Source organism: Crinia signifera, chromosome 1 (assembly GCF_055691185.1).
Source record: "Crinia signifera chromosome 1, ASM5569118v1, whole genome shotgun sequence".
NCBI lineage: Eukaryota > Metazoa > Chordata > Amphibia > Anura > Myobatrachidae > Crinia > Crinia signifera.
In genome coordinates, this window is record NC_139217.1 from 240,102,357 (window position 1) to 240,126,810 (window position 24,454).

The 24,454-nt window shown below is 39.3% G+C and overlaps 1 protein-coding gene across 4 annotated transcripts in view; it reads right to left on the minus strand.

The window, feature by feature from the left end:
* CRLF1 (cytokine receptor like factor 1) overlaps window positions 1–24,227 on the minus strand; it is a 106,979-nt gene extending 82,752 nt beyond the window's left edge. The window contains exon 1 of one of the 4 annotated variants that reach the window (XM_083158264.1): window positions 23,855–24,225. In XM_083158264.1, the coding sequence (XP_083014390.1) occupies window positions 23,855–23,909 (55 nt within the window). In that variant the 5' untranslated portion in view covers window positions 23,910–24,225. Of the gene's footprint in view, window positions 1–23,854 lie in introns of all 4 variants that reach the window. The other 3 variants (XM_083158261.1, XM_083158262.1, XM_083158263.1) reach the window with 3 other exon arrangements.
* Window positions 24,228–24,454: the final 227 nt, after the last annotated feature.

Here is a 24,454-nt window from a genome sequence, read left to right on the forward strand (position 1 = left end):
TAAGTATAAACATACAGTAAATATATGTGGTAACTGTAATGATATACTGTATTTAGTGTTTATTTCATTTTATGAAGCCATAATTAGAGGTGTGCCACCTGTGCAGTCACCCAGACACAAGGCTGTGGGGTGGCACAGTTGCTGCCCTGCTTATACCATGCACAACTGTTTTACCCAGTGTGACTGTAGATGCACCGTGCTGCAAGTAAGGCTGTATAGCATGTCCTTAGGATATGCCCCTCAGCCACCTTCCTGAAGGTTCCCCAGAAGCGTAATGTGTGTCTTAAATGGAAACTACTGATGAAGAAAGGAATTTAGGTGTTACTATTTCAGGGGACTTAAATGCAGGTAGGAAATGTAACAAAGCAATGAAGAAGGCAAGTCAGATGCTTGGTTGCATAGGTAGAGATATCAGCAGTAGAAATAAAGAAGTAATAATGCCACTGTATAGGTCATTGGCATGACCTCATCTAGGGTACTGTGTTCAGTTCTGGAGGCCATATGTCCAGAAGGATATAAATACATTTTGAGACTGTACAACGAAGGGCAACAAAAATGGTGCATGGCCTACCTCACAAAACGTACCAGGAAAGACTAAAAGATCTTAATATGTATACTTTAGAGCAGAGAAGGGAAAGGGGGGACATGACAGAAACTTTCAAATATATTAAGGGTTTTAACAAGGTACAGGTGGGAGACATTCTTCACTGGAAGAGGAGCAGCCGAACACAAGGACATGCACTGAAACTAGAGGGACAAAGATTCAGGGAAAAATTACTTCACAGAAAGGGTAGTGGATAAGTGGAATAACCTCCCATCAGAGGTGGTAAAGGAAAATACAGTAGAACAATCTAAACATGCTTGGGATAGGCATATTGCTATCCTTACAAAGAAATAAGGATCAAATATGGTTTGAGGAAACATGATTAAAAATGGGGAAGACTAGATGGGCCAAGTGGTTCTTATCTGCTGTCAAATTCTATGTTTAAGGCCAGATGTACTAAGCTTGAAAAGTGAAAGAATGGAGAGTGATAAACAACCAGTAAATCAGCTCCTAACTGCCATGCTACAGGCTGGGTTTGAAAAATGACAGGTAGGAGCTGATTGGGTGGTGGTTTATCACTCACTTTTTTTCACTCTTCAGGGCTTTGTAAATCTCACCCATGATAACATCACCTGTGTCAGTGTTAGGGGGCTTGGTTGCCAGACCAGGGCTCACAGTCACAGTCAGTATTCTTCAGTCTGTATCAGGGAAACACCGGAAAGTCTGTTTTGCGGTGCACAAGAGAAGAAGAAAATATAAAATTTAACTTTTATTAATTCGTTTATTTAAAAACTATTTGTGAAAATATAAAATCAAACATACAACAAAAATCACACAGGACTTTCTAAAAAGGAAATTAATTTCCTAACGTAGTGGGGGTAGGCACGTAGGGTTTTATTATAATCTACGATCTGCAAGATCTATAAGATTGTGGTGTGTACTGAATCACAGAATAATTGTTGCAGTACCCAATCAGTATTTGGCAGTGTGCATCAATAAAGGGGAACCATGTCCCTTATTTAGCCAAATCGCCTAAGTAAGAATATATTGAGAGGAGACCGCTGCCCACACCTGGTCTCCTCCCAATATATTCTTACTTAGGCGATGTGGCTAAATTAGGGACATGGTTCCCCTTTATTGATGCACACTGCCAAGTACTGATTGGGTACTGCAACAATTATACTGTGATTCGGTACACACCACAATCTTATAGATCCTGCAGATCGTAGATTATAATAAAACCCTACATGCCTACCCCCGCTACATTAGGAAATTAATTTCCTTTTTAGAAAGTCCTGTGTGATTTTTGTTGTATGTTTGATTTTATATTTTCGCAAATAATTTTTAAATAAACTAATTACTAAAAGTTAAATTTTATATTTTCTTCTTCTCTTGTGCACCGCAAAACAGACTTTCTGTTGTTTCCCTGATACTACCTTCCTACTGTCTGGAGGTAGCACACCTCATCCCATGTGTAATACAATTACAATATTGATGAAGAGGTAATCAGACTGTATTAAGTAGAATTCCTGTGCGATCGATCACCCTTCTGCTTCTAGTATTCTTCAGTCTGCCTTACCACTGCCTATTATGTTTTACAGTATGCTGCAATAACATTATTATATTTAAGTGTCATTCTGTTATGTTCAACCTTTTGGTAAGGAATATGTACAGTATTTTGCACCTGTCATGCTTTTCATCACACGTCTTTTTATTTTGCTTTTGGCTATATTTATATGTTGACTGATACTATGGAACTGTGTGTAATACAACAGTGAAATCAGAAAGTATGTCCAAAGATACACAGTGCATGTTGGATATAACAGGGGATAATATGGCAGCAACTGTCATCTTAAATAAAAAAAAGAGTCCCCTATATGCTTGGCGCTGTACTTTGCACAGCTAGTATTGTATACATTTTAGTTTTTCGATGCTTATTAATACCCACTTAATGTTTATGGTAACATTCCAGGGTTACAGTAACAGTAACTACTTAAGGTATAAGGAAAAATTATATATATATATATATATATATATATAGTATTTGTTTTAACCTATGTAATGCACATAAAAGAGTGAACACTGCCAAAAGAAAACCCTAAATGTTCCATAGACATGGCAATGGAATGCAAAGCTAAATTTAAATTCCCCAAATCATGAAGGGGCTAAAGCCATATATCACGGCTAATGCAATAACAATGACTGAAAAATAAACATTAGGATGCAGCACTTACATTTTCCCCTATGTCAGACATTATTTTAAATTTATATTAATTACTACTACTTGATGAGTAAGTAATTGCACTTTTCCGTAATAAAATGGTTTATTCATATGGATTGCTATGGCGGTGGTCCTTGTGTCTTTGCAGAGAGTTGAGTTGTGGGTTTCACATGCAGCTATATCACATAAACATACACTGAAGCTATAGCATTATTGAACATGCCTTAACAATAAACAGACGGGTAGAACGGAAGAATTAAAAATCAATTTATTATGACACACTTTATGTTTTGCAGCAAAAGATCAATTTATCAACGCTGCCCTCTCTGCTGCAATGATTGCCTGACCGATTATCCATGAAGTCTAGCACATATTTTCTTTTTTACACTCAACAGTGTTGTTTTCCTTGTGGAGTAGACAACTGCATTAAGTTTGGGTGTCATTAAAAAATAGCAAGTCTTGCCTGTTGCAGAGCCTGATTTACCATTATGAAGAGTGTGACTTACATCAATAATTGAGCAGTTGTGCTTATTGTAAGAGGTTCCTACCTACACACAAATAAAGATCACATTCAGATAGTTTCTGTTCCGGTTCCATGTACAGTACAATGTGTTTGACCATAGCCAAACAAACAAACCTATAGTACTATAACATTTTCGCTAATACTCATTTATTTCAGCGATTAAATCATTGTACAGCTTGCTTATCTTTTTAATCATTCTACTGCTCACTTATTTATTACATTTAGGGAGTTATTCTGGTTCATTCACTCGGATGCGAATTTGCATCCTTGAGCGTGAACCAGATTCCGCCTTGGGAATGGTGGTACACCAGACCACCATTCACAAGGCGTGTACGTTCGCAATGTCTGCGTATGGATGTTTTACATAAAGATCCTTTCGCATGCCAGTGGGATTATCCCACATGTTTCGATGGTCGCCTTGATCTGACTGCATCTTCTGCAGACGCTGAATCCTGGGCTAAACACAGATTGCACACAGTGGAAAAATCCTTCGATAGCGCGATCCATTTAATTTTTTCAAGCTGTGCTAAGCAATTTCCAGGCTTGCACAGAACAGGCTTTCACTCTGGCTGGGCGGCATATTTCTGATCGCTGGGATCTGCAATTTACCATAGAAGCGATCAGGTCTGAATAATCCCCTGTTGTGTATTGATCTTTCAGATTATCTCTACTTTACTCTTTTTTATTTCAAGTCTATTCTATCAAGTTGTGGCCTGTAAATCACATTACTGTACCAGAAAATTAATTATTTATGTTGGTATTTCTGCAGAACAAATAATGCATATGATATGATGTAATAAAGGGGAAAACTGCATATATATATATATATATATATATATATATATATATATATATTATATATATATATATGTTTAAATTAAGTTTATTTGTATTAGTATTTGTCTTTAATCATGTTTAATATGAAACATGCAACTATCTGGACATTATTCGGGCAGTATGGACGGTGTAATGGTTAGCATTACTGCCTCACAGACTGAGGTCATGGGTTCGATTCCAACCAACTCCTAACAGTGCGGAGTTTGTATATTCTCCCCGTACTTGCTTGGGTTTTCCCCCGGGTACTCTGGTTTCCTCCCACAATCCATAAATATACTGGTAGGCTAATTGGGGCATAACAAATTAACCCTAGAATGTCTGTGTGTGCATGTACATGTGGTAAGGAATATAGATTGTAAGCTCCACTGGGGCAGGGACTGATGTGATTGTTCAAATATTCTCTGTAAAGCGCTGCGGAATATGTGTGCACTATATAAGAAACTGTTAATAAATAAATAAATAAAATGATTCTCTCTTGTGTAAATGACACTTCAGTGTAGTATTAATAACAAATAGGGTAATGAGTAATGGTGTGTACACACGGTCGACAGCCGTGCTATTTGATCCCAATCGAATCGCACAGCAAGCCAAAAAACCTGCATGTAATTTTGACTATATAGTACAGATCTGTACTATATAGTCACTATAGCCCTGTCTATCTGGCTTTCATTTGGGCTGTATGGGACCGTGCATTGGGATCACATCGGGATCGAATGGTTAAAAAACATGTGCGATCACCATGCGATTTATTTACGATCCCGATGCAATTTTGACTATATAGTCAAAATTGTAGACTAAATTGTACCGTATGTACAGACCATAACTCTGTGAGGCAGTGAGGTAACACTGCCAAGAAATGTGTTTACGCTATTATGTGGTGTATGCACTTTCATTATTTTTAATACATGCTTGGTGCAAGTGGACATGAGTTTTTCATGTTTTTTTTTTCTTTTTAAAAAGGTGGTTTTTCATTCTCTACTATCCAAGTGGGTTTAGAGTGAGAATATAATAGTGTGCCGAACATAAAGAGGCACCGTGCCCATAGCATGGCAAGCAAATCGAGCCATGCGAGGGGACGAAGTACACTATGCAAGGGGATGCGGTACACTTATACAGTATCCATATCGACTTAAGTCTCAAAAAATCCTGAAACCGCATGACGACCTTTTTCATGTAAACCTTTTCCATGTCGACATAATGCTTGTGTCAACCTAATGACCATGCCATCCTAATGCATGTCAACATATTTCATGTGTCGACCTAGTGACTGTTGACCTATAGTGGTTGACATAATGACTGTTGGCCTAAGTTCTGTTGGCCCTATGACCTATACCCTTCGATATACTGTATGTCTGACTCAAGAAATGCATGGAAATACACTGTATTTACATATGTGCTTATTCTTCCAATGTATACTCTAAGCAAATATGCTTCTACCTCTAACTGAACCTCTTTATGTGTTTGGCTGTGTACCTAGCACTGCACCCATCTGAAGAAGGTATTGTAACACAAATTGTACTACGTCATAAAATGTGGAGTTATAGCCGTTTCTAAACCCATGCCATGCTTTGAATGAAAGCTATTAGCAGACTATATAGGTGGAACTGGCATGGAATATATCCCAAGACTTGAGTGAATTTGTGAACTGCTATTGTGCCCTGCTGCCTGGGGATTTTAAAGTTACAGTGGTACTCTTTACTTAGAAGGGCGCCCACGATTTTGATCGTGGGCATCGTTAGTAAAAAATCTCGGGCATCTCGGGGATTGAATGCACTAAAAAATCAGGTGCGATCAACCAACGAGATGCCCGAGATTTCCCATAGGGAACAATGTTAAATGTCTCAATTGACCCAATTTTCCTGTTCAATGCCTCAATTGACCCGATTTTTCCATAGGAAACAATGTTAAATGGGCCACAGAGGCCAAATAGGCACCCTGAAGTGTATAATGGCCACCTGAATTGTTAACGCCACCCCACGATCAACGTCAACCCGATGCGTGGCGAGCGCAGCGAGCCCGCGAGGGGCGGCGGTACGCGTCCTACGACCTTTTCATACCCCCACTATCCACGTCGGCGTGGAGTTGAGAATAGAAAGTGTGGCGAGCGCAGCGAGCCACCGAGCCCGAAGCGTGGCGAGCGCAGCGAGCCCCGCGAGGGTACGCGGACAGCTGTGAAGCCCGCGAGGGGACGCGGATACCTGTGAAGGTATCCGCGTCCCCTCGCGGGGCTCGCTGCGCTCGCCACGCTTCGGGCTCGGTGGCTCGCTGCGCTCGCCACACTTTCTATTCTCAACTCCACGCCGACGTGGATAGTGGGGGTATGAAAAGGTCGTAGGACGCGTAACGCCGCCCCTCGCGGGCTCGCTGCGCTCGCCACGCTTCGGGTTGACGTTGATCGTGGGGTGGCGTTAACAATTCGGGTGGCCATTATTCACTTCAGGGTGCCTATTTGGCCTCTGTGGCCCATTTAACATTGTTTCCTATGGAAAAATTGGGTCAATTGAGGCATTGAACAGGAAAATCGGGTCAATTGAGACATTTAACATTGTTCCCTATGGGAAATCTCGGGCATCTCGTCGGTTGATCGCACCCGATTTTTTAGTGCATTCAATCCCCGAGATGCCCGAGATGGGCGCCCTTCTAAGTAAAGAGTACCGTTACAGTAAATAAGTGTCATCATTATTAGCAAAGGACTTACAGTAGGGGTAAATAATGGTAATGTTCTGTTTATTGTCTCTACACTTGCTGCCAGCATTGACCAGGTGGCAGGCTCGGGGATGTTCGGGGCGACATGGGGGACTCGGGCGGCTGTACTCCTGAGCACTCCAGAGCACCCCGAACTTGCCTGAGCGGGGCCTGCCGCCAACGCCTGCTGCTCACTGCTGTGAATGGTGGCGAGTGCAGTGGAAGGGGAGCCCCAGCGTTAGATCGCCTGGGTGGGGAGTCTGGACAGGCTGGGGGAGGGGGAAGCGACAGGGGGGAGGGTTCCCCTAGAAGTCTTTTTTTTAACTTACATTTGCATGATAACCATTTCTGTAAAGTGCTGCGGAATTTGTGTGCGCTATATTAGAAACTGTTAATAAATAAATACCAATGGTATGCCTGGAAATTTCCGGGCATACCACCAAAGTGGTTAATGGCCTATAGTCCAGACCACGGCATTATTTTATCTACCCTGCGGGAAAAATTTCCAAATAAAATGGCTTTTACCAAGCAAGTCCATGATCTGTCCAATAAACATAGGCACAAAATCCACAAATCTAACGATTTCACAATGAATCTTGCCATCCATTTTCCCTGTAATGTGCCATTCAGACCATTGCATTCTAATGAAATGCATTTTTTTGCTTGTATTCCACAAAATGACAAATGTAAGCTTGTATGAAACCTTAATGTGCTGACACCTATATACAGCACATTGTGGTAGTAATAAGGTTCCTCACCATTATACATCCTACTGCTTGGCAGCACTGACAGAGTTAATAACAGCCACATGTCTTTAAACACCAGGACGTGTTAAACAAGCTTACTTTGTATGGGACATTGCTAAAGTAAAACAAACATATTTCCTAATAAGACAGAGGGACAAAGTAATGTTATGTTATTTAATGAGCAAGAACAGATTGCTTCACCATGTGGACCTGTTTATGAGATTACAGTATAGTGAAGGGAACAGCTAATGATCAACTAATTTATTCTTAAGTGCCAGGAAACAAGGAAACATTGGTTTCAGAGATGACGGTGTAGTGACTTCTGTGCTTTGAAAGGTGGGAAGTATCGTGCATCCCACACATCTGTCATTAATAGGACACATTATAGCCAGAACACCTACATGGATTGATTGCAATCACATGGACCTACAGTATTACAGTATATGCAAGTAAGGGAGCTGGCAGAGAACTATGGGGCAGATGTATTAAGCCTTAACAAGAGATAAATGCAAGGGTGGTAAAGAATGATAAATGCCCAGCCAATCAGCTCCCAACTGCCGTTTATCAACATGGCAGTTGGGGGGTGATTGGCTGGTCCTTTATCTCTCTTTATTACCCTCACATTTATCTCTTGTTAAGGCTAAATACATCTGCCCCTCTGATGAAAACAGTGGTAGATCAACAGATATACCAAAAAAAGAAAGAGACCAATTGAAGCTAGAAATGCAATTACTGGATGTCATATACAGTAAAGGGGAAAACGAGATCTCCTATACTAGCTAATAGTGCTAACACAATATACAGTATAGAAATGATAAAATGTGATCAAAAAATTCGTTTTTTTTTACATTTCCAGTAGAAAATGTCACCTACATATACCCATGTGACAAAAAAAATTGTGTGGGGGGGGGGGGGGGTTTAACTAAAAGCAAAACTGCCACCGAAGTTTGGAAACTCCACACTACACATTACTGTTCCTGATTTTATACAAATAAAGGATAGAAGTGATTGTGGTAGGTGAGATAGCTCAAGGAGCATGAGGAAGATCAATACATGTTTTGTGGGTGCATTATGTAATAATACATATTATGGAAACATTAATAAGAGCATTATTATTTAATGAAATATTAATTGATTGCTAATGACATAAACATATGTTTCCATAATGGGGCATCAGTTATTAAAATATGATATGGCCACCATTTTATCAGATAACTCATAATTTAACTCCTTCGATGCATTGGCATGTTCTCACCACTGCTACCTTTAGAGGAAATGCTACAGTACATCGTAAAAACCTCGCACGGTAGTTTGCAGAAAGTGGTGCAATAGTAAATAACACATACATTATTAAAATAAAGTACAAATAGCTGGAAAAGAAATTATTTCATACCATTCTGAATGGCTGCTGGTCTCCTAATAAGGAATGGGTGCCATACGGGGTCCCGACAGTTGGGATCCCAACAGTCATTTACCCGACGTCGGGATCCCGACTGTTAAAACACAGACAGATGGGTTCCCGACGGCCACCAGCTATTCTCACTCGTGGGGGTCCACGACCGCCATAAAGGGAGAATAGAATAGGTGGCAAGTGTAGCGAGCCCCCGTGCTCGCAGCATGGCGAGCACAGCGAGCCCGCAAGGTGCTTTGTTGCACTCGCCATGCTGTCTGAGTCCGGCAAGTCAGGATCCCAACATCGGGCTAATGACTGTCTGGATCCCGACTGTCGGAATTCTATACCACACCCTAAGGAATAATATCCCACTTGTATCAGATAACATGGGGTAAAGGTACCAGAACTAGTACATAATACTTTAATACACTTAAGTATCTGTTTATATGGTCATGACAGGTGATCATCAGACAATAAGTAATAAGAGCTTTCCCTTGTTTGAAAAAAGGGAATCAGAAATGTGAAATGTACTGCGGTGCCCACAGATTTTACAAAAGGGAAGCAGAAATTGTTTTGCATATTAATTATTTAGAGAGGTTTGTTCAGTAATCATGATTGAGCCATTATGAAATAAAGAGGAGAGTCACACCTTTCAAACAAAGATGTAAGGGGAAATTTACTAAGATGGAGTTTAATTTCAGTAGAAATGGTACTATGGGCAGCCAATCAGATACTATCTATTATCGTCTAGAAGATACTAAATAAATAAGTAGATTCTGATTGGTTGCCCATAGCAACATCTCTTGTGAAATAGAACTCCCATCTTAGTAAATGTCCCCAGTTTTTTTAAGCTATGTGGGGGATTGTTAATATAGTTCTAAAAGACATACCACAACCACCACCCATTCTGATTATATGTAGACAATCATTTTGATGAAGACTCACCTTTTTTATTCTGGAGCAAGAAAGGGGGTGACATCTTGTCCCATTCATTGCTAAAGCCTGACCTATCTACTTCAATCTATGTTTTGCTTCCCAATCAAAAATCAGCAGACATTATTTAAAATGAATCTTTCTTATATATGACTCCCCTTTTTAAAATAAGGGTTTTCATTTATCATAAACATGCATTTGTTTTAGTAGTAGTAGTAGTAGGAGTAGTAATAATAATAGTAATAAATAATAATAATTTATAGGACATAAAAAAAAAATCCACAGCCCAATACTAAGTGCATACTCTGACACAATGGCAACATAACAAAATATAAAGTTCTAAAAACTCACAGTTCAGTTACGTCACTAAGGGAATGTGGGAGTTTGGGCTGCAATCCGAGTGTCACGCGCCAAGAGGTAACGCCACAAAGTGCCAGCCCCTTCTCAGTGGCGGGAGTCAGGTGCTGCACTGTAACATTATGTGCAGAACCCAGGTTTTCCCAGAAATTAGGGTGTGCTTCGTGAAGCTACCTCTTCCAGAAGGGCCACCCAATTAGGGAAGCCAATCCCGGGGCATTTTTTCAATCCCGGGATTCGGGATTGAAAAATGCTCAATCCCGGGATTCCCGGGATCCCGGGATTGGCTTTCCTAATTAAAAGACTGCCCCACAAACTTACATTTGATGGTTGCCGGGTTGCCGGTTGTGGGGGGACGGGTCGTCCATGCCGCTGGTGTGCTGGCTTCGCGCTGGCTGTGGGCGCTTGGGCTGGGCGAGCTGGCTGGCTGGGTGGGTGCTTGGGCTGGGCGGGTGGGTGCTTGGGCTGGGCGGGTGGGTGGGCGCGCTGTCCGGCACGGCATTACAATGCCGGGCGCGTCCTCTGCCTGCGCAGCGTGACCCCTGATCTCACGCTGAGAGGTCACGCTGCACACAGTGCTGCCGGGAGAAGTCGGGCAGCGTCTGAGCGATGCTCAGACGCTGCCCGGCATTAGACTGCGCGCATGCGCAGTCTAATCCCGAAATCCCGGGATTGGAAACTCCAATCCCGGGATTGAAATCCCGGCGTTTTGGGGGCCAAATCCCGGGATCCCGCCGATCCCGATCCCGGGATTGGCCACCCTACACCCAATTCATGAAGCCCCACCACCCCCTTTCACTCTACTTACCAAATGCATGCATATAGGTGACTCTTCTTCGCATCAGGTGTCACAGAGTTAAGTGATGCTTTTGCTACCGACCGATACAATGCAGAACATAGGAGGAAACCTGTCATAAATATCACCATGCCTACAAAAGCAATGCTAGCTGAGCAACACAGTATGGTTCTGCTGTTGTCAAGGGGGAAGCTATAATGGTATAATAAGTAAGGAGGCAGTAAGGAAAGGAAGAGAACATGAGGAAAGAGCTTACAATCTATAAAGGATTTGTTATTCTGGATCTCCTAATGCAGCACTACAATAAAACACTGATCATTGTGGGTGGCTATCTATGAGCTTTTTTCTTAACTGTTAACTGCAGAGTGAGTGTGATTCACCCTTTGCTGTTTTGGCGACATGCCACACTCAACAAAGGGTTATAGATGTTACTTTTAAACTTTTACATGACTAAAGAAATTGGTATACATGATAAAACTTCATTAATAAATATAAGAAACAAAAGATAAGTCATAATCTTTAATAACCATTATAATAATTGCAAGTATCAGAATCATCTCCCGTACAATATATTATTCTTTTGGGTCAACACAACCAAAAATCACATAAAAATAAAAAACAGCACAGCTTAATAACTACCGTAAGTATATCACAACAGATGATATTTACAGGTACCCTGACATGATGATTCTACTTTCCTCCTCTGGTTTTTACTATTACTGGCAGAAATGTTTCTGTATCAGTCTGGGTTATCACTTGTATTTCTGGGGCTATAAGGAGCCATAGGCACTTCCTTGTTAGGGCCATGTGTGGACGCTATCCCAGTAACATGAAATAGATAGTATTCATAGAAATGTATATATTCTGTTATGTTATTCTACAGGGATAGCAGAGGGATAGCACACGTGTACAGCACAAGACTTCTAAAGAACATTAGCATAGAATCTTTCTGAGTAAATGGTTAATATGCGAGTGGCCTTCGAGTAAGGGCAGGTGGTGGTCACACATTTAGAATGGTGAGGCAGCATTCTCCACATGCCTCCCAGCCTGCAGACAGACAGTTCTGATTGGTGGATGGCTGGAGCTATCCACCAATCAGAGTGCTGACAGCCATTAACTATATTGAAAGCATGTGGAGACACCGCGCAGGACCAGAGAAGGAGCATGTTAGAATTTTTTATTATTGGTTACCATGAATGGGTCTGCAGGGACGGGATGCAGTTTAAATCCCGGCGGTCGGGATCCCGGCGTTCAGAATTCCGACGCCGGAATCCCGACAGTTTCTCCCTCCGTGGGTGTCCACGACACCCCTGGAGGGAGAATAAATTAGCGTGCCGAGCGTAGCGAGGCACTGGGCCCGCTGCGTGCCGGGCGCAGCGAGCCCGCAAGGGGGGGCGATCCACGTCCCCCCCTTGTCGGGATTTCGGCGGTCTGGATTCCGGCGTCGGGATTTTGAACGCTGGGATCCCAACCGCCGGGATTTCATACTGAATCCGCAGGGACATTGTTTTGCCTAGTACCCTCAGTGCTGTTAAGACAATTCTGAATCTCTCTAATCCTATGAAATTATGATTTTTGGTCAATGTCGCCCAGTGGGTCCGATTCAGAATTGTGGATGGACCTTGCAGTTTTTCACACTGTACGGAGGGATGTGTGGCCATTCCCACAACTTGCGGTGCAAATCCAAATGAGCAGAAGTATCACTGCCACAGTAGCACCATTCTCCAGCATTTGTGGTGTCTATAACAGCACCTTCCTGCTTCTCTAGGAAAAGCCAAGCTACCTGCATTCCCAGCATGCTTGACTGACATCACATGGCTGTACATGCTCTGTAGCAGGTCATGTGCAGCATCTTCAGGTTATGCACATCTTAGACAAATATTTTTGTAGCATCAAGTAGCACCAAGTAACAATTAATTAACCTCATACCTACTTTTTTTTCACTCCTCTCCAGGAGAAGCCAGTAGAGGAGACTCTGATGGGAGAGGGCTGATGTGAGAGAGCAGACTCTGACATCAGTGAGCCCCGCCCAATTCTTACAAAATGCTCTGATTCATGAGTCTGCAGTGAGGGGGCTAAAATGGTGCAAAATGATGTGATTCATTTTCTTTTTGGGCCAACCCCTCCTAGAGATGCCGTGATTGCTGATATTTGTCTCTCCATTCTGCTCACGACACTGGGATGCCGGCAGGATGTCGGGGATCTGCCTTCTTTTCCAAAAGAGCAGGGAACTCCCAGAAAATCATGTGTCTCCTGTAACTTCTGGGAGAGCCTGCGAGTGTGTATAACCTCAAAGAAACTAATTATGCCCATTAGCCTAAAATGAAGATAATGTATTCTAACCATAGACTTTCTTTGAGTACCAAAATTAAGTTATATCAAAAGGTAATTTAAAAAAAAATTGGGGGAGAGGTATATTACAGTCCATGTGTAATTATTGCCCTTAGACAACAAGTTAAGAAATTATAAATCCTTTGACATGCACAATGTTCTGGATTGTAATAAAAAGTGGCACATGTTATAGAAATACCAATATGAAGTCACAGAACACAGAAAGTATCCAATCTTTATTCATATACAGTAACTATATACTGTAGTACATGGCAGAGTATAATAAGCAGAGCCTAATGCACATTGTGAGATTGTTTTGCCTCTATTGTGCCACCTGTTGGTCAGAAGTGATACTTCCAAAGCCAGTACATACTGTATACTATACAATTACCATAGAATATTGTTGGTTAAAAAGGCATCATTGTAAATAACAAAACTAAAATTATTTCTTTTTAAGACTATCCCTATATACACTAGATGATGAAGAGTGAGAGACTAAATTACAATATGCATAATTCAATTTACTGCACTTTAATTAAAAAAATCCCTCTGTCAATCAGACATCTATCAATAAAAAACTTTGTCTTATGGGGGTGATTCAGGATTACTCAGTAAAAACCTAGTTCGTTGTGGGTCTGGGCATGCGTATCATCGAAAATACGCATTTACAGACCCGCTGTGCACACGCCTTTGGTGAGTATTACACTCGCCTTAGTGTAATCACAGAGTGGGGTGTGCAGGGGGCTGTCAGATGGGAATGCCCAGCGTTTCCTGGGTGTGCCCACAAAAACGGTGGATGCCTAAGTGTCCCCATGAGAACGCAGGTGTGTCGATGCCTGCACAAGGTGGGAGGCTGGCATCACATGATGTCAGCACCCACCCCAAATTCGTCCATGCCCGAGTCAAATAAAAATCAGTCTGCATTGACTTTTATTTTCGAACGGGTAAAAAAATAATTTGATCGTCTGTGACCATCGAATTATTTTTCGCCTGTTCATCTACATGAGAATGGATGTGTAAGTGCACATAGCCATTCGCATGCAGGCGCGGACAATCACACAGAGTCGGGGGGGGGGGGTGTGCGTTAGTTTACCCACTCACTAAGCAGCGTAAGAATGCTACTTAGCAAGCGGGTCTGAATCAGGCCCTATGTGCTTTCATTAATGCCATAAATTCAGTGTTTTCTAATGAAAACCAATCATATCATCATATATACAGTGTATTCCAGTACTAGATCCTACAGTAGGGGGATGCAGGTTTCACTGCTAGCAGGAAGATTACATCTTATTGTGTATTATTTTCCTGGCTTAGTGACGCATATCTATTCTTGGATTATGGATCTATACCTTTGATATATGAATATACCACAATCTGTAAATAGGACATACTGTATATCACATCTGCACCTATGGGACCTCTGTTTAATCTTGTTGTAGCCAGTACTGACCCAAAAATCCAGGAAGGTAAAATTTCATTTTTGTTTAACTTTGGTTTCCCCACTACCTCAGGAAATGGGGTCTCAAAGCGCAAATTAACCACACACAGAATGAGGGTCAGAGAGTAGGTGGTATGGGGCAATAGTTTTAATTAATTAAGAGTTCATGCCAGTCTATCTTTTCCAGGCACCATTGGATCCCTGCTGGGTGATAGTGTCAAGTACATGTGCATGACACAAAAGCCTGTCTCCGGCAGTGTTATGGGGAGGATGCAGTTGAGGATAGGGACATTGCTGGATCTCACCATAGAAGTAAGTAATGGTAATACCAGTGGTATATTCATTAATATCACTGTGATATTAAATGAAATATGCTGCTAGGGTTGAGACTCATTTTTAAAAGGTAGACTAAAGTATATCAGGTACATGGATACCGAATAATTCTCATCTAAGTGCTGAGCTGTGTGATTTTCCTGACAAATGATAAATGTGTGTGCGTGTACATGTGGTAGGGAATATAGATTGTAAGCTCCACTGGGGCAGGGACTGATGTGAATGTTCAAATATTCTCTGTAAAGCGCTGCGGAATATGTGTGCGCTATATAAGACACTGTTAATAAATAATAAATAAATACGGCAGTAATACAGATCTGCCATCATGGCCTCTTGAGGTGATCACTGGCATAGGCAAGGTAGAGGGTTATGCAGGGGCAGGAGGATGCTTGTAGCTGATCTCAGTAGTATTTGGGTGTAATTGTGTAATATGGGCAACAGCAACGTAATAATTACTGTTGCCAGCAATGCCTCATGCAGGATGAGTTTACCACTGGAATTAGTGGAAGGGGGCACACGGGGAGAAGGAGGTAGCTGCCAGCTGATGTCAGTATATTAGGCTTTAATAGTGCAACATGGGGACAATCACAGATGCCAGCACTGCCTCCTTCATGGTGAGATGACTCCTGGCATTGGGGGATATATAGGGTACTAGCTCTGAATGGTATTGGGGTATAACACGTGGGGGGGGGGGGGTGGAGAAGAGTGCTGGCTGAGGATTTCATTATAGACAGTGTATATAGACCCCTTTTATTGCTGTAATACTACTCTCCTGTCCTCCTCCTACTCCCCTCATGGCTATCTCGCTACCCACAGTACAGCTGCCACCAAAAGGCACACACTCGGAGCACTACTACGTACTAACTAACATAGAAACTTAGAATTTGATGTCAGATAAGAACCACTTGGCCAATGTAGTCTGCCCATTAAAACTCACACACACAAACACACACTAACATACTAGGGTTTATTTTTTGTTGGGAGCCAATTAACCTACCAGTATAGTTTTAGGTTGTGAGAGGAAACCAGAGTACCGAGAGGAAACCCATGCAAGTACAGGGAGAATATACAAACTCCACACAGTTAGGGCCAAGGTTGGGAAACTAACGTCAATGATGTTAGGTAGTAATGCTAAACATTCCACCTTCCATACAATTTAGTTGTTTTTGAGTGCGAGGAGTACTGTAAGTATTATCTGCCTGAACTAATGATATAGCTACAGTCTGTGCTGTATGAGATGGCCAATACTTCCCATGAACTCACAGTTTGGGGTGGCCTATTTGAATACAGAATTTAGGTCTTACATCTATCACATTTGTACTGGAATAGGCACATTTCAAATTTCAGATGAAACAATGGGAATCCGGGAGATTTATTAAACTTTGTGGGAAGAGTTGGCAAGTATGCATCAAATAGCGCTAATCTCCTTATTGCCCGTGGTGTACTCTGAAAGCAATGCCGAAGATTGCCTTGGTGCAAAAATCATCACAATTATGTTCCAAGTTGCCCAAAAATGTACAAATCTACCACAACCGCCAAAATCACGCACACATGCACACTAACAAATACTTCTTATGTGGGCCAAAACTATTGCAATGTGACCAGCGCTTGTTTATGTTGGCTACTTGGCCTTAATTGTTTATAGCAAGAGACATTTACTTGAATATAGCACATATAAAAATGGGTCCATTTCCTGCAATTTTTACTTCCATAGTTTTCTGGATTTTTATACATACTGTATACGGTAATGATAAAAATCACCTTTTATTTATCACTTCTCAATATTGCTATAACAGCTAATAATCAAGATCTTCCATGCTCCATATTGATTTTGTCCACCCCAATTCAGACCTGTTTGGCCCATCTAAAGTGCAAGCTACATACATGGTTTAGTCCTAAAATGTTGAACCTAAGTACACATGAAGTGCGTATAATATATATGAAGTTTCAATACCTTCATTTGTACATCTCCATGAAAAGGCGACACATCGTATACAAACTCTAGCAAACATTATTCTAGCAATACCAATATCGATATTAGTTTGCTGGAAACCCATTTTGACTGTTGCTAATATTATTTTGTAATACAATTTTTTTAAAGGAAACTTAATTACTCTCTACTTCCAAAAGTCTAATACCAGTATCACTTGAAAAATGGTCAAGGAACTAAGGCCCCAACACATCATTTACCTATCCACACACATCATATGGGCGCACTGGTAACAGCCTGTACTACTGTAGGTACAAATAAAAGTTTAGAAGCAGGCGAACATCTGCATGATCTCTTACAGTACTGTATATCTGTGTTCCAGTCAAGGCACTACGCTACTAAAGCAATAGGCACCAGTTACTGCTGTGATCTGATATTTAAGTTAGCACTCATTACATAACATATATGTACAAAATAGCCTAGCATGTAAGTAACAAACAATAGGCTATACACATATACAACTGTTAGAAAGCCACTTTTGATATAGAACGTATTACAGGACAAGGCTTAGCAGGCCCAGCGGATAACTAGTAAATGTCAATTTGAGGTGGTTGAAAACATTGACTTCATTTTTTATTTCTCATACTCTCACTAAAAAGACTACATTACTTGGATGAATAATGAACAATGCATATATATAAACATAAAGCATAGGCGCCCAAATACTGACATACAGTAATTGTCCTTGTATATGCTCATATACTGTATAATCATGTCCAGAGGAAACTGTAGGCAAAATTTTACTAAAACGATAATGCATATTTGCATGATGTGAAAGAAATTGATTTCTTGTCTTATCTTAAGGTGCCCAAACACGTTACAATTATTGTATACAATATTGTATACAATATCGCATCTCATCGCATCTCGGTTTTGCGATGAGATGAGATCAGATCTAGTACAAAAAGTATGTGCTGCACATACTTTTTGTACTAGATCTAATCTCATCGCAAAACCGAGATGCGGTGAGATGCGATATTGTATACAATATTGTATACAATAATTGTAACGTGTATGGGCACCTTAAAGGTAAAAGATACAACAACTATAACGTGTAAGTGATACACCAAATTACATAATAGTAATAGTGCCACTTGCATAAATCACTGACTGGAGTCTGTAGTGAGAGAATAAATATCCAGGTTGATAATACTACATGTACTGTATTAGTTGTCATGCCTAGCAAGATTGCAATACTGGTGGTCAGTAATACATACTTGTATTCAGCCTTATTGAGGCTATGTGTAACAGTGGTAGTAGAATGGGTATAACTCACATTCTTTAAGCTGTGTTTCCAATTCCATTATCTTTTTTCCCTCAAGATATTAGAGAAGATTTTATTTGTGTTTATTCATACTGTATTAAGGTTTACTGTACGTCTGGATACTATGTTTAGATCGGTTACAAGGTGCTTTGTAGCATAATATTGTACAGTTTAAAGATTCTGAATGAATATTATGAGATAACAGACGTCTAATAACTTAATTATTTATGAAAATTCTAAGTTTGAAATGTAAAATACATATTTAAGTAAATTTGGAGGATTAAGATTACATATTCAAGTCACAATGGATCTGTCCAACTAGATATACCTCTTTTTTCGCGTTGAAAAATGTCTTACAGTACTAATAATTTTTTCCATGCATAAAGATTAAATTGCACGCTTCTGACATATATTTATAACACTATATGAAGCTGCTTTTTACTACACTGAACTATATTTGATATTACTTACACACAACTTTGCACATTTACTACTCAAAATTTAGATAATTTGTATTATAAACACATTTACTATAAGTGTAGCAAGGATTTACAGTATTGACATTTTGAGATTGCAATACATGCTTTATTATCAAATGAAAAAAATATGTACCATGTGTAATTACATATCTAACTGGGGCATGTCAATTTGTATATTTTTGTTATTATTCCATAACATTGAACTTGATTAACATATGGTAAGAATAAGAAATTAAGAAATCTTATGTAAAAGCTTTCAGGTAATTGATCAGAGAAATGATTTTCAAGTACAGTAGATATATTTTTTTGTGCCTAATCAATCAATTAAGGTAGAAAACAAGGTACAATGTTATCATTATCCATCACCCTGATGTAGGACGGATGCAGGATGTACTGTGTCTCTTAGATATAGCAGAAATACCACCATGGAACACACCTGTGCCTAACAGAATGGTTTATTTGCTCTTTTATTCTTAGAAGCATTTTTCAGGTTAACTTGTCAAAAGACTAGCATGTCACTGTAAAGATAAGAAAACTGTATATGACAATACCTTTCTATATTTATAGCTAAGCTGCAGTATACAATATATAATAAATGTTGAATATCTTTCTTCAATATGTAATAGAAATGGCTCATTCCAGTAAAAAAAATTTACTAAAAGTCACTAGCCATAATGATAGCAGTATAAAATCAGTAACCAACTATAGTACAACTTTAACCTATGCTTGCATATACAGCTTTATCCTCATAACAAAGTGTGCTTTTAAATATGCATAAGCGTGTGTATTAAAAAAATATATGCATCACAAGCTACTGTATGTACATACGCGATAATGTGTAAATATTTCCACACCAGGTAAATGTGCATCTGACAAGGCAATGTTTTATATATATATATATATATATATATATATATATATATATATATATATATATATATATATATATATATATACATACATACATACATACATATACACACACACTTTCATAAAAAGTAGAATTTGGAACTTTCCAGTGTTTAACAATGCAGCGCATATACCTGCAGCTTTATATGTGTGCCTAAACTCATTCTTGCATTATCCGCACATATTTCTAAGAGCAGAATTTTGGCTAGAGCAGTGATTTTGATGAACAAGTGAAAGGGCTCTCAGTGTGGAGGGTCACCCTACCGTCAGTTACAGTATATTAATCTGATTAACCCTCTGGAACAACAGTCTAGTTACGCCTGAGTAATTCTCTAGGGAATGCTCACTGTATAGCGTGTAAGGAAGTAATGTAACCATACAGATATAGTTGTTCACAGAGATTTGGGAATAATCATAGCATAAACTGGAAGTTTAGAGATTAAAATTTAAAACAACTATAGGAAAACATTGTGATTTTTACTCTCTCTCTCACACACACACACACACACACACACACACACACATATAGCAATACACACACACACACACACACACACACACACACCCTAACATTTAACGTCAGGAATTAATTTAAAAAACTTCCTGCCCTGTAGATCATTCTTTTACCTGTAATCAATGGAAATCTTATATCTCGGGGGCTTTTTTTTATTCTTATTTGTCTCATCTAACAGCCAATAGACCATAATAAATAACATACGATTTCAAATCCCATCTGGTGTTGCTTTGGACCACAAAAGAATATATACCCTTAATTTGGAAAAAGCACCATACTTCTGTTTGGGATTTTTGATATTGAGAACACTGTTGCTGGTTTTCTAATGATGAAACAAAGTCATTTAAAAACAGGGAGATGGTTTTAACAAGCACAAGATGTTTTTAACACGTACAATGCATCGTGACCCCAGGTCTTTGTTGTTAAACTGATTTTTATTACAATTTTTGGTCACTGAATGGCACAGAACAGGCCACTTGTTAAAGCAAAAAGGAACATTGTTCCAGCAATCTATCCACACAGTCAGTAGAACAGTTGAGCTGAAAATTAAATTAAAGTCTTTTACGGCATTCGTTAACACAAAGGTGCTGGCCAAAACCCTTAGCATGGTCAGACAAAACCGGTGGCTAAAATTTAAAACATAAGGCTACTTACATTATTAAATTTCCTTTACTCTATCATGTTAATGCACACAGGGCTTTCTGACTCACTAGCGGCCTTGTCTCTAGGCCAATAACATGCAAATATATTGCTTATGAATTCATACAGCTACGTAAATTGCTTAATTAGGGTTAACTTGTGAAATTCCACTTTTCCCCTGTTCCAGTGTCCCCGCCTATGTGAAAAAAGTGGAAATTAGAGAAAAAAAGAACAGATTGAAAGGCCAAGAAGGTATGCAGGACGGTAGGAACGCTTCACTTATGGGCTTACAGTTTAGAAGCGGAAATATTGTTTTGAATTAGCCATGAGTGGTAATTCTGCTAAACTCAACTAACATTTTTTTTCCAATTGGTAAGAGTATATCTAAATTTACCGTCACTGATTTCATGGTATGGTACACTTAGGGAGAAATTCTGAAAAATGTACTTTTACTGTACTTGCCACTAGCATTAGCAGATACTAATAATCTATATGGTTTTGTCGTATTTTATAGTGCCTTCAAAATGTTAATAAATGCCATGCGCCATTTTGTGACCAAATTGTGATCACTGTATTGTAAGCACTGAGCATGGCAACATTATTCAAATGCAGAGTACATTTTTTAAAAAATGTAATTGAGAACAAAAAATTGGTTTTCATTAAACATTGACTTACTGCCCCAGACTTCATTTAGCAATTAAAAATTACCCAATTTGATTAGAAGTCAATATCTTTATATTACAACTTGTGAAATAGATCACATACATTTTCCCATCGGAAATATTTAGCTGGAACCTATAGTTAGATGTCTACTACACAGTGACGCACCCTCATGCACAAACACACACACATGCACACACATTTTATTTAAATATCAGATTTTACACATATACAGTACTGTACACAGTATGTGTACTCATATACTGTATAAAGTACATATTTGAAGATTAATTTGCACACAGTCATGTGTATGCAGTATGTATTGCACACATATTAGAATGTACTAACAATGCTAATAGTACATTATATGAGGTTGTGTTGTACAAGATGATGCCTAATGTAGCATAAAATGACTTTTTTTTTCACAGATTTGGCTTAATATACAGCATTGCTGCATAATGTGGTACAATGCTGATATAGTGCTGCTTTGCCTTTACTTGTAAATATCTTACATATTTTTGCACAGATCCAGACCCTCTAGCTCTGGCGTGTTAATGGTAACAATATGATAACTCTACCAAGCATTATCATTTCTTAAAGGCAAACTGAACCACTTCATACACTGTTCCAAGCTATGCATCTTCTGTTTTAGGAATGGTTACTAAAACATAAGGCAGAAAATGTAACAAATGCATAAATAGCCAAGACATCAGTAGAATACAATAATAGCAAGCGTAGAGAGAAGCATTTTTTGGGGCACTGGACAAAAAAGTTGAGCGTGAAGGTAGACACAATGACTTCTGTAATGCCATGTTAAGGGCTTCTATATAGGCTGATAGATAAGTTTGGCTTTGACAATGTTTCAATAAATACAACATTCAAATCAATGCCACACTCTTCCAGATTCCAGACCACATTCCCACATACTGTAACAGCACAGTATATAGGACAAACCGCATTCCTGCATATGAACATTAACATATATTAATGCAAATATGCAAACTGTTACCCCACACCTATGATTTGCAGATGACAGAACACATATGCACATCCAACTTTCACGTGAAACATACATACTAATGTCAACCACACAGATGTCCTGGAGTTATAGGCGATGTGTACAGGCGTTCTAAGAACCCACTAGATGTCAATCGCTTTCTAAGGAAGAGTGAGGAATTAATGAATGATTTAGGGTACTCGGCATTACTGAGAATAGGTACCAGACTCCTGAGCAGCCCTGCATCCAATCATCTGTGTCCAGCTGCTACTTTTACGTTCCTCAATGATTCGCAATTAATATACTCCTGCAGGCAACACATTTACAGCTTTACCACTTGTACTGAGAATCTCAAAAACTTTAAATTTTCAGCTTTACTTCAAGCAAAACAAATCAGGAATTTACAACAAAAAAAAAACACTTTTGTTTTCCTGCAAATATTTCAAGACCCCTATTGCATCTTCAGAGCATATAGATGTCAGTTGGGAAATTATTATTGTAAACAGAACAAACTGCATTACTTGTGTTTGTACACGTGATCTCGCGTTTCTTAACTAAAGAGCAAAATTCGCAGCTTTGTATATTTTCACTATCCTTTAAAACAATAATTCCAGCGAGCAATTTAAAGGCACGACGGAAACATGCCAATCCTCAAGCAGAACGATTTATGTGTACGTACCTTTTCAATTTAACAAGGTCTGTTCCACAACTGCAATCTCTTCATATGTTCTAGGCTTTACTTAGCAGCTGAAAGCAGTATCACTACTGTTTATATTTACAGTCCTGTATCCGGTGCTTTCATCTCTATCTCTTATTTTATGATAGGAGAATGTCAGTTTATTAACCTTTTTTATTTGTAAGCCATTAAAACAGTTTTTCTGATTTGTTTCAAAATAGAAATTAAGTTTAAATGACAATGACATATACATTTAGTAAAAGTGGAAAAAAAATTGCAATTTGCTAAGCAAAGAAAAAAATAAAATATAGGTATATATGTAAGGAAACTGAAATTACTTATAGAAACATTCCTTCAAACCCACAAGATATTTTCTAACTTATCACAGAGTAGTGCACATAGTTATTATTAATCCCACCTTTACAAACACAAATTATACATAATATATATGTATTTGTTTGCCAGGCTTATTGCAGACCTAAGTTTATGGTAGAGTCACATTATTCTCCTATTTTGACAGTGTCACCACTTTCAAACTACTGCTAAACCTGTACATGCATTACCTATAACAAAGATAAGGAATACTACTTACGAGTCAAGGACTTCACAATTAATATGCATATCCATAGGAGCACTAAAGAGATCATATTTCAAGGCTTTTTAAATCCACTTGAACACTTTGAAAAAAAAAAAATTTCCACCTTGAATCTTGTAAATTCCAGAAGACTTTTTTCTGTTGATATGTACTGCTGTAGGGAAATCGCTTGTCTATGTGGTCTTATAATATAGAATTATTTTAATATGTGCAGCAGGAATAAGTGAAGCATGCATAAAGAGAGCAGACAGCTTGCAGGTTAAGGAAAACCCTTTTGCAAGTCTGAGCAACTGAGTACTGACAAGCTAAATATGCCTGTAGCCCCATTCATTTCCCCGCCCACATGGGTTGCCAAAATTACCAAGCCCTACATAGCTGGAGAAGGGATTCTTTACTATTCCTCCGCTGCCCCCTTTTTGTCATTCCCCCCTCTTTTTACTCTTTACGTCTGCTGACATTTCCTGATTTTTTTTTTTCACTCATGCTTCGTAAAAAAAGCTTCAGATGTGAGTCACGGTTAAGAATTGTCTGAGTCGTTAAATGAGGTCATTTAGAACATCCCGGTTCCTGCCAAGGTTTAATTTGTGTCGTCATTAG